This window comes from Mytilus galloprovincialis, chromosome 14 (assembly GCF_965363235.1).
Source record: "Mytilus galloprovincialis chromosome 14, xbMytGall1.hap1.1, whole genome shotgun sequence".
NCBI classification, from domain to species: Eukaryota; Metazoa; Mollusca; class Bivalvia; order Mytilida; family Mytilidae; genus Mytilus; species Mytilus galloprovincialis.
Genome location: NC_134851.1, coordinates 68,193,501 through 68,204,610, shown reverse-complemented (window position 1 = coordinate 68,204,610; position 11,110 = coordinate 68,193,501). Strand labels below are relative to the sequence as shown.

The 11,110-nt window shown below is 31.7% G+C and overlaps 1 protein-coding gene across 1 annotated transcript; it reads left to right on the top strand.

The window, feature by feature from the left end:
• The first annotated feature begins 4,407 nt into the window (after positions 1-4,407).
• LOC143059662 (E3 ubiquitin-protein ligase DZIP3-like) lies at positions 4,408-7,928 on the top strand. The gene is made up of 3 exons (XM_076233199.1): positions 4,408-4,638; positions 5,145-5,362; positions 7,594-7,928. Exons 1-3 carry the CDS (start codon positions 4,419-4,421, stop codon positions 7,744-7,746), a joined length of 591 nt encoding a protein of 196 aa, XP_076089314.1. The 5' UTR covers positions 4,408-4,418; the 3' UTR covers positions 7,747-7,928.
• Positions 7,929-11,110: the final 3,182 nt, after the last annotated feature.

Here is an 11,110-nt window from a genome sequence, read left to right as displayed (position 1 = left end):
AAATCAATTGATATATAGATATGAGTTTTCTCAAATTTAACCCATCAATGTTAAAACACTCAAATAAGCGTCAGAACATATTTGTTTTGTCCTCAGCGGGATTCGGACTCATCGCAACACCCTACTGCATCGTGTCTAGCTCCATATATAACTCAACCAGCTAGGCGACATTAACCTTTAGTCAATTTAGAGTTCTAAGATTGTTGGGCTAAATGTAAGATGAATTATATACCTTATGGTGTTATCCATGTATAACCATGTTTTTTTTCGATTGAGAATGTCTATAATAAAGTTGTCACATGTTTAGCCATGCATAATGAAATTCAGTATGGGAATGTGTCAAAACGACAACAACCCGACAATAGAGCAGACAACAGCTGAAGGCCACCAATTGGTCTTCAGTGCAGCGAGAAAGGATATTTTGATATTATACATAAGTTCGTGATGTATACCTACTGCATGTTTTCTGATATTCAATCCACACTGGAAATTCTCCAACTTCAGACTTTAATTAGCATTTGTAACTCATCACTGCAGAAGAAGACAAATCGCGCATCTGATTAACACAATTATAAAACTGGTATCTATGATGGTGTTTTTTTTTTATTTTATCAAAACAGGTCTCATTATTTATTATAGCGAACTTGAAATATTATATATCATGTGAAATTGAAGTCCAATTGAAAACGACACTGTTTTATTCCAGATCTATAAGCATGTATATCAAAAGATACAAACAGAAGCTTATTCAACGTTAAAACAATTTTCCACTATAAGCGAATGTTACTTTTACAAATATAAGGACTTTGTTAGCTAAATCTACAAATTTTATAAGATATTATGATTTTTTATTGCAATAGATTAATATGCTAATTGCTATAACCGGTTGGTGAATTATTTTATTAAGGATGAAAGCCTTGTACGTACATGACCTGAAATGAGACACGTAGCAGAATTTTTCACGCTTGAACAAAATTTATCGTTCATAAATAGAAACATTAATTTATTGTGACTAGTCGAACAGGATGTGTGTGCATATAAATATAGTTTATATTCATCATTCGATGGATCCTGTATCACAGCTTTAAAGTAAAACGATTAACATGATTAATTCGTGCTATTTGTCTAAGAAGATGTATTTGTGTGTATAACATATTTTATGTTAATCCTTTCCTTCAGGTGTAATATTATTAAATCAAAGTAGTTCATATCCGGTTGCATATGAATATAAATTCATTTTCACTTGTTTATGGTAAAACTCTTATAATATGAAACATGTTTAATTTCTTTTTAAATGTGAAGTTTCATATGACTTTAACATAAATTCTTTCTCATATGCTTTGAACTCCAATATTTCTTCCTAATATAATTTTTGTAATGGTATACTTTGAAATTATATACGCAGTTTTACACGCCTCAAATGGTATGAATGAAATGTTTCAAACGTAGTTTTAATAACTTGTCAGACAGGACTAGTAAAGTGATATCTTGAAAGCTGATCAAGGATGATGATAATCGGATAGTATATAGTGTAAATGTTTTGTGGGTATGTCATACATGATAACATATACAGATAAAAATAAAAAAAAAAAGTTAAATTAGCAAAAGGACAAGGAAGACAAATTTCTGTCTGTGCATTTGTTTTAGTAACGTTTTTATCATGATAAAATACTACTGTTAGTTTAATCATAAAAACATCAGAATTTGGACATTAATTTCTATTTTTATTTTTATTCTTCTTCACCGTTTCAGAGTACAATATTTATCAACTCGTGAGAATTATTCATGTAAGTAAAACATTCGTAAATTTAATAACTACAAGTATAATTTAGTCATACCATAGTTATCAAAAGTACCAGGATTATAATTTTATACGCCAGACTCGCGTTTCGTCTACATAAGACTCATCAGTGACGCTCAGATCAAAATAGTTAAAAAGCCAAACAAATACAAAGTTAAAGAGCATTGAGGACCCAAAATTCCAAAAAGTTGTGCCAAATACGACTAAGGTAATCTACTCCTGGGGTAAGAAAATCCTTAGTTTTTCGAAAAATTCAAAGTTTTGTAAACAGAAAATTTATAAAAATGAAAATATAATTGATATTCATGTCAACACCGAAGTGCTGACTACTGGGCTGGTGATACCCTCGGGGACGAAACGTCCACCAGCAGTGGCATCGACCCAGTGGTGTTAATAGTTATCAAAAGTACCAAGATTATAATTTTATACGCCAGACGCGCGTTTCGTCTACATAAGACTTGTCAGTGACGCTCAGAATTGTATTTGGGTCGTTTTCGTTAAGCCAAACTGCACTAACAACTTTACTGCACAATTCACTCGCAAATGCGTTGTTTTTATGAATTTAATGTAGACCATGACACTTATTTCAAATAATACCAAAGCACGGTTAATTTAGAACAATATCAAGTATTATACCAATGGATGACCTTTGTAAAACGTATTCTACCAGTGAGAGTTAGAAAATATAGTTATTAAATATGTCGAAAATAGCATTAGCTAAAGCTTTCTTACATTTTGACGAAAGATTCGAATTAATGAAAAGGTAGCATGTGGGCCATTTCAACTCTAACACTTTAACTCTATGTTTTATCCATTCTTTTCTAAATCATACGTACACGTGTCTACAAATTTTAGCATATCCTAAATAAAACCCACCAGCCCTATAATGTCCAAAAATAAAGAAAAAGAGTTTCAAGTACACTTATTGGCAATCATACCACATCTTCTTTTTTATATTACGTCTGATACGTTAATTTTGTTACAAACATTTGTGAGAAATCTGTTCAAAAATGCAATTACCTATTTTAATTAAATGAAAGTGTTTAAGTCTGAACCTTTAAATTTAACCACAATCATTTCATTTTTAATCAAATCAAATTGATAACGACAGTTATAGAGATATGCACGACAACGAAGTTGCAATGTTAAGAAAGAGTAGTGTTTTCTATCATTGTCAAGATTGAATGTGAAAAAGATAATGCGAATCTTGTGATCGCAAGAAACAGATGCGAAATGGAAGAGAAATTTTCATTTTTTTACTTGTAGAAAGAAAATAAGTTCGGTGATACCATTTTTTCCTTATACTTAATTTGAGCATATCATAAGACCTATCTTCTCATATTCTATTTCAAAATTATATCGCATAGATCTCTTTTTATGCACACAAAAATGTTTATACATTAATGATAAATGTTTATCACCGTAGTTAACCGTATACAAATGATTTATGTGGATCGAATCAGTCAATTAAATGATTTACCTTTGTTTCACTTTCAATGTTGACATTCTTTTCCTTTAAATGACCAGTACACGTTCAATGCATGCGTTGAGAATTTCTAGCTTGCGTGTTAAACTGAAGTTCACATGAATACGGATTTAATGAGGTCAAATTATTCACTTGCAAATGAATAATTAATTACTTGATTATCAATGTTTCTTAGCGTAATTTAACAAAATTGAACCTTTTTGGCTGCTAAAGGCGGATTATTATTTCACTTGCATTATTGAATGAACAAAAAAAAACCATGTATCTCGAAGCTAGTGCCCCTTTAACAATATATGCAAATTTGGCAATTTGCGCGTTTTAGAGTTTGAAAAATGACACGAGAAGCCATACTTGAAAAAGAAAAAAGCCAGCGTAGTAAAATCTTCATTCAGAAAAAAAGTATGAAAAAGATAACAACGATTTTCCTAAAGATTACATAGATATGTCAAAGTTAAGGATTCTTTAAACAAGTCTTATGTTTAAACGATCAAGCGTACATACTTTTCGTCAAGTTGTAAGAAAGCTATATTTTAGCTAATTACAACAAAGGTTCATGAAAAAAGTCGGAAAATGTGTAAACCTTAAGCTGACATAAGACAGATTACACCATGAAAGAAGACATACATTTCACGTTAAAAAAAAGGTCTCAAATTACATATAAAACTAAAGATTTAGCATCCTTTTAAATAACTATTTGGCTACAAATATAATTGTCAATTGTGAAAAAAAAAATGAAATTGCTTGTGCCTGTTACAAGTCTTTTCGTTAAGTTATTTCGTTAGTTTAAATTTATCATATTTGATTTTCGTAAGTAGTTTTGTGTTAAATGAGGCAAATGTTCACGTTCGCATTGTTTCACATGTTGTTATATTCAACAAATGCATATTCGCAGATTATACTGTTTGTTTTTTTTATTATTTTATTGGTTGCCTAAAAATTTCTTTGTAGCTTATGAAAGGACCTTGTTTTGGAACACAGGTGGAGCAGAAGTATCACTTTCATTTTTTTTTCGGATTTTGTTATCAAATAATTGATGTACTATCAAAAATTAATTTAGCATGTCGCGTTCTTAATTAGACACAGATAGAAATAACAATACTTTGGATTGTAATTAAAATACTCGACAACAGTATGGCGGAATCCAATGTAAAGATGAACTATTTGCGGATCATAAGCCTGTTGTATGAAATTGCTCCTTTAGCTGTGAGAGTTAAATTTGATAAAGAGTTTCACCCAACTAATGGACTTGAGGCAGCCTTAAGGCAAGACAGGTTTCAAGTCTTAGAACCGTTAAAAAGAAAGAGAATCATTAACCAGACTCAATGGAACTTATTGTTTCCATCAACTCCAGGTAAATTACAATTTTTGGTCTGGTCATTAATTACAGGTCACGGGTAACGTTATTCAGCGAACAGTAAGCTTAATAGGACCCCACAAGAACCAGTGTCAAACAATTCAAACAGGAAAACCAACGATATAATCTATATAAAAAACGAGACACGAGAATTATTTAAGAGTCACAACAACAAACTACAACATCTGCAGCTCATAGACCACCAGTTGTGGAATTAAACATTACAACATGTACACACAAATTAAACATTAGAAATATTAGAAGCATACATTATAAAAAATAGAGCGTATGGAAAAATCTGATAACTGATCTTTACTCTGGTTCCCTTCGGTTAAATCAGCCCTTCTACAGCGACGGTAAACGTAGAATCTATGAATAATGAATGAATATGCTAAATAGTAAATGATTTTTCTGAAGTTGATGATCACAAATATGTAAAAACATTATATGAAATAAATCATTTGTGTTTATTTTAATATCAATTTAAGTGTTTATCTTTCCAGGCACGGTCCTCTCAGCAAAATTTGACTTGACATTGATGATCTGTTTGATTCGACACCTTACACCAATACAGATAGGAGACATTTTGCCACTTAAGTCAGATGTCAGTGAAGGGGCAGATTTGTCCAGGTTGAAATACTACAGAAACATGTTCGCACATACTGATGCTTGGACGTTGACAAGTAAAGATTTCGAAACATATTTCAGCGACATATGTCAGGTGACTTATTATCTTATATAAAAAAAAAACAATGACTAAAGATATAAATTACAATTCTGGTGTCAGTAAAATTACATTATTTCAATTGACATACTATAATGTTTCTTTTAAACGTGACAGCGTATCTTTTCATTAACCGAGTGTTAAGTGTTAGTATTTTGGCGTTTCGTATTCAGGAAGGTACAATTTGAAAGCCTTAAATTTTACAGTACGTTGTTTGCTCTAGTTTTGAAATTTTTACTTGCAATTAATGAGGAAAGTGTATATAGATATACATATATTTATCCGTAATTTGTGCATTTCTCTTTTGATATGTACTCTCTGATAATGTTAGTATCAGTGGACTGGTTGTGATATAAAAGTTATTGGGTCAGTTCGCAATTGACATACGCGCGTAAGGATCTGCTTTCCCCTTTCCAAAACACGTGGGTAATTTGTTTCGTAGAAACGCACGAGTTTATTGATGAGTGAAAACACTTGTCATTGTTTGAACGTTTTAGTAGAGTTAGTTTAGCCTTTTTGACCGATTGTTGTAAATTTGAACAAAAAATTCATGAAAAATCCGGTAAACTTTTAAAGAATTGTGTTAAATGCACTTTTTTTTTAGTTTCCCTTGCTATTCACGACACAAGGACGTATAACAAACATATCATCTATACTATTCCGATCTGAAATTTTATTCATGCATATCCTGCTGCTGTTTTGAGTAGTTTTCTTTTTCTTGAGTCGTATTTGTTTTACCTGTCACTTTAAAGAGTTACAACTCATATTTAGACGCAACACATAAATAGTGACCACAAAGATACCGCTATCGCATGAAAGAAGCTAGAAAAGAAATGAAATGTACATATTTTCGACATTTTTGTTTGGCAATCATATATTTTTATAATAAAGAGTTGTGGCTTCATTGTAAATACACCGATAAAGACCGATATTCATAGAGCAAAGAACAAATATAAACAAACAAATTCACCGCAATTTTGCGCCTGTTCCAAGTCAGGATCCTCTGGTCTTTGTTAGTCTGGTATGATTTTTAATTTTAGTTTCTGGTGTATAATTCGGAGTTTAGTATGACGTCCATTATCACTGAACTAGATTGCATATTTGTTTAGGGGCCAGATGAAGAACGCCTCCGGGTACGGACGTTTTTTGCTACATTGAAGACCCATTGGTGGCCTTTGGCTGTTGTCTGATCTATGGTCGGGTTGATGTCGCTTTGACACATTCCCCCATTCCATTCTCAATTTTATCAAATGCGGATCTAGGATAAATTTTAAAAAAAAAAGGTGATCGGGGGCCCAAATCTAGACAACGTTTGGTGTTGAACAGGTAAGAGTCCGCATTAACCATACATGTAGCCTTTATAAGGAATGTTTGGGGATGCCTTTCCCTAAATCTGGAATAAAAGGTAACCGTCTTCAAAGTGTTTTAGTTCTGGTCCGGGATGAAAAATAAATAAACATGACAATGAAAAAAGCAAGAATTTTAAGCCGAAATGGAATAGACTACAGTTGAGTAACATTTTTTTATATGTTTGATGTAATTATGAAGTCGACAAGAACTGAGCTCGAGCTTGTTCAGATAATTTTGTCAGCCTTCAGACTCGTTGCCTCCTGAAAGCTCTGCTTTTACAGTGCTTTCATAAAATAATTTGAAATCAATGTGATCGTTTTCATGATGAACGCTGAGCGTAAATGTATAATGACAAGATAAATATAATGTTATCCAACCAACTAAGGAATACATATATATATCTCGTCGTTGAACTTCTGAATTAATGAAATATGCTGATTCATATCGTATCATTCTATGCTGATACTTTGTGAAAAAAAAGAAAAATAACTTACCGATTTGCTACCATTATATACGGCATTGTTAAAGTCATGTCCATCGCAGAATAAATGAAACGCATGCAATATTTCATTTTTAATACTTTGTGCATGTTAAATGCACTGTGACATAATTTTAAATGACGTATGGCAGCCGTTGAGCTCAAGTGTGATTCGCCGTGATTCGACGCAGAAAGTAGTTTGTTTGTTATTTGCCCTTGCATTGTTGTTATTTTTTTTTTAATTTATCATAATTACCGATAAACAGAATAAAGGATTTTTTTTTATACGTTAAAAATTAACTGTTTCGACTAATGGGACAGCGTTTCCTTAAGCATCTATAAAATACAAATGTTTTGCTTACAAATTTAAGAAATTCTACTTGATGTGTTCTTTCTATAGGCTATTCTTAGACTTGGTGGACCACAGTTTCAGACAATTTGTGACGATCTGAAAGACAGAAATCTTAACAAGACTCACCAAGAGATACTAATAGAAATGATAAATTTACAGAAAGAGTCAAGTCCGGTTCCAAAGGCATTACAAAGTGAGTAAATCAAACTAGTCAAAACATTTACTAAATTTTATCATCGGTATAAGGACATCATTCGTAAATATAGCTCAACATGCAGACTTCTTATACGTTCAGGTATTTCACATCCAATTTTTTTATGGAAATATTCTTTATAAAGCACAAAGGTGTCAGTATTCACCTCAAAAACTAACAAAACCTTTGAATAGACTTGTTAAGAAGGGATATAGTTACGATACTGTTGTCAGGTCATTAAAGATTGCATATTTTGGCGTTAATATTGATTCACTTATATGGTCTTTGCATCGGAACTAAACACATTTATTCAAAAACCAGTTGTTGGCATGACACGGGTTATGTTCTTCTCATATACGTTATGATTGTATGATACTAAACCCCTAACGGGAAGGATTGTGCCTGATGTTCATATGATGAAATCATAATCTTTCAGATGTTGAATTGAAGTCTGGAGCTGGCATGTCAGTTAACTGCTAGTAGTCTGTTGTTATTTATGTATTATTGTCATTTTGTTTATTTTCTTTGGTAACATCTTCTGACATCAGACTCGGACTTCTCTTGAACTGAATTTTAATGTGCGTATTGTTATGCGTTTACTTTTCTACATTGGCTAGAGGTATAGAGGGAGGGTTGAGATCTCACAAACATGTTTAACCCCGCCGCATTTTTGCGCCTGTCCCAACTCGGGAGCCTCTGGCCTTTGTTAGTCTTGTATTATTTTAATTTTAGTTTCTTGTGTACAATTTGGAAATTAGTATGGCGTTTATTATCACTGAACTAGTATATATTTGTTTAGGGGCCAGTTGAAGGACGCCTCCGGGTGCGGGAATTTCTCGCTACATTGAAGACCTGTTGGTGACCTTCTGCTGTTGTTTTTTTTTTCTATGGTAGGGTTGTTGTCTCTTTGGCACATTCCCCATTTCCATTCTCAATTTTAAATATATGACAAATAGTTATCGAAATTGCATGTATTACTTCACTTATGTACATCTAACATGTGTAAAAAACAAAATTAAAAAAATATAACGAATGATATTTTACAATTTTATTTTTCTGAGTGTTTGACGTTTTCGATGGGTTATATGACAATACATTCCTTCTTACAAATAAACATTCAATTAAAATAGAAAAAATAGAATCAACAATAGTACCACATGTACAAACGATACTGTACCGAGGAACTCCTGTTTGTCAACTGTTTACATTATGTTATAGATAATGCATATTTTCAGGTTTTTCTTGTCGTAGAACACACCGAGGGGTGTCAGGATTGATCAAATGAAAGTGTGTTCTACGACAGGAAAAACCTTAGTATAATGCATTATCTGATTTATATACCGTCAAAAAATATTCATTTTATAAAGTTTTGTAAAATTTAGTATCCTATTTTACCAACAACACTAAAGTGGGATATTCCTTTCTAATGCGTTCAGGTTTTAAATACGCCCTGCGGCTCATTTAGAATGTGAAATAAAACTCACTAAATAATTTAGATATAAACCTTTTAAAAATTATTATCCATACACAATAAAAATATTACTGTAACTGCATGAAGTAAGACACAAATGTATTGTTACCATCCGATAACGGTGTATGACAAATACAAGACATATTGTTAGTAATTTATTGTACCACATAGCTTATGGAAAAGGAGGAGGGGTATGTTTTTTTTCTATTTGTTATGTTATTTCTATCGCAGAAAAGTGGTTATTTTTTTTAACAATTTTATTTGAATCGAATGAAAAATTCAGAAAAATTGTCTTTTGAATAGCAATACATTTTATTAAAAGATAATCTGGATATAATAATATACCCTCCGCACCTGACCCTTTCGTGAGTTACGTTAATGTTATTCAATAGAATATAAGATTATCTTATTAGTTGATCATTTAGGTATACGTAAATTTTAAAAAATTAAGAACTGACACGAAGACGAATATAAATACATGTAGGTCACAGTATGATTTCTTATTCAGTGTGTATCGTTCTGAACATGCATGAAATATTTACCACTGGACGTTAAGCAAGCAACCAAAAATCAATCAACCTTTTCAGTTTGACTCAATAAGATTTTCTAAACCTTACACACGAATATGTTAAATCTGGATTTATTTTATGAAAGTCTACATTAAATTTCATCTGACATATCTGATAATGTTTCTTTATTGTAGCGATAAATTAACAAAACTTCACGTTATTTGTTTCTAAAATTAAAATACGGGACTACAATGACGGTTTCTTTTACACCTTTCATCGATTGAACTTAAAAAAAGAAATTTCCAAATCGGCAACAAAAAACTATTAGACGAATAATTATAAAGTTTTGAAGTAAATCATAGATTGCATGTTTATCAAGGAAAATAATGACCTCATACATTATTTTATGCCTTGGAGCATATATTATTGAAACATGGTATCGTCCGGGTTGATTCTAAAAAAGAATGACCTGTCGTTCTGAAAGAAAATAACTCCATATAGGTATATAAGGTACAAGAAATGAATTGCATATGGGAGTAAGATTTATATAAACAAGGTCTTTCATAAATACATCGAGATCTGCTGTTTATCCTTCATATGTGTATATAAAAACATAGCAATAAAAGCATTTGCAACATAATAGAAAATACTTGCATACAGCAGTTTACAAATTTCATTATCAAATATAATCTGCATTTATGTTCAAACGAGTTTTAAAAAAAATTCTAATACCGCAAATAAACGTATGGTGTTCAACATGTTCTATAAATATAACTATTATTTTAGTTTCTGTTGTAAGAATTTTATTGAACAATCATAAGTTCTGCAATGTTTGTTTTCACAATTGTAATACAGTATTGGTAATCATTTTGTATTTTTAACGGGTCTTTGACATTTTGTTCTATTGTGATTATAGAAATCCAAGAAGGATGACAATAAGGTGGTCAAAACCAGATCTATCAGTCATATTGAAAAACTTCTAAAAACAAAAGATGTCATTGTGGCAATAGGTTCATCGGGCTGTGGAAAGTCCACTGCAGTTCAGCATGTTGCAATGCGGTTGCATTATAATGAAGGTTATGAAATTGTTCCCGTTCACAGTCCAGAAGACATAATTCAATACTGTGAACCGAAAAATAAACAAGTATTTGTCATTGATGATGTTTGTGGAAAAGCAACCATAGATATTGGACTCGTTAATCGTTGGACAACATTGTCAACAGATATACAAAAAATAATTGAAGATCACAAAATTAAAATACTGTTATCATGCAGAAAGCACATTTTTCTCGATCGTTCATTCAAGGGTCTAGAATTATTATCAAAAACTGCGTGCGACCTTGTATCAGATTACAGTTTAACAGAAATGGAAAGAGATCAAATAGCACGTAC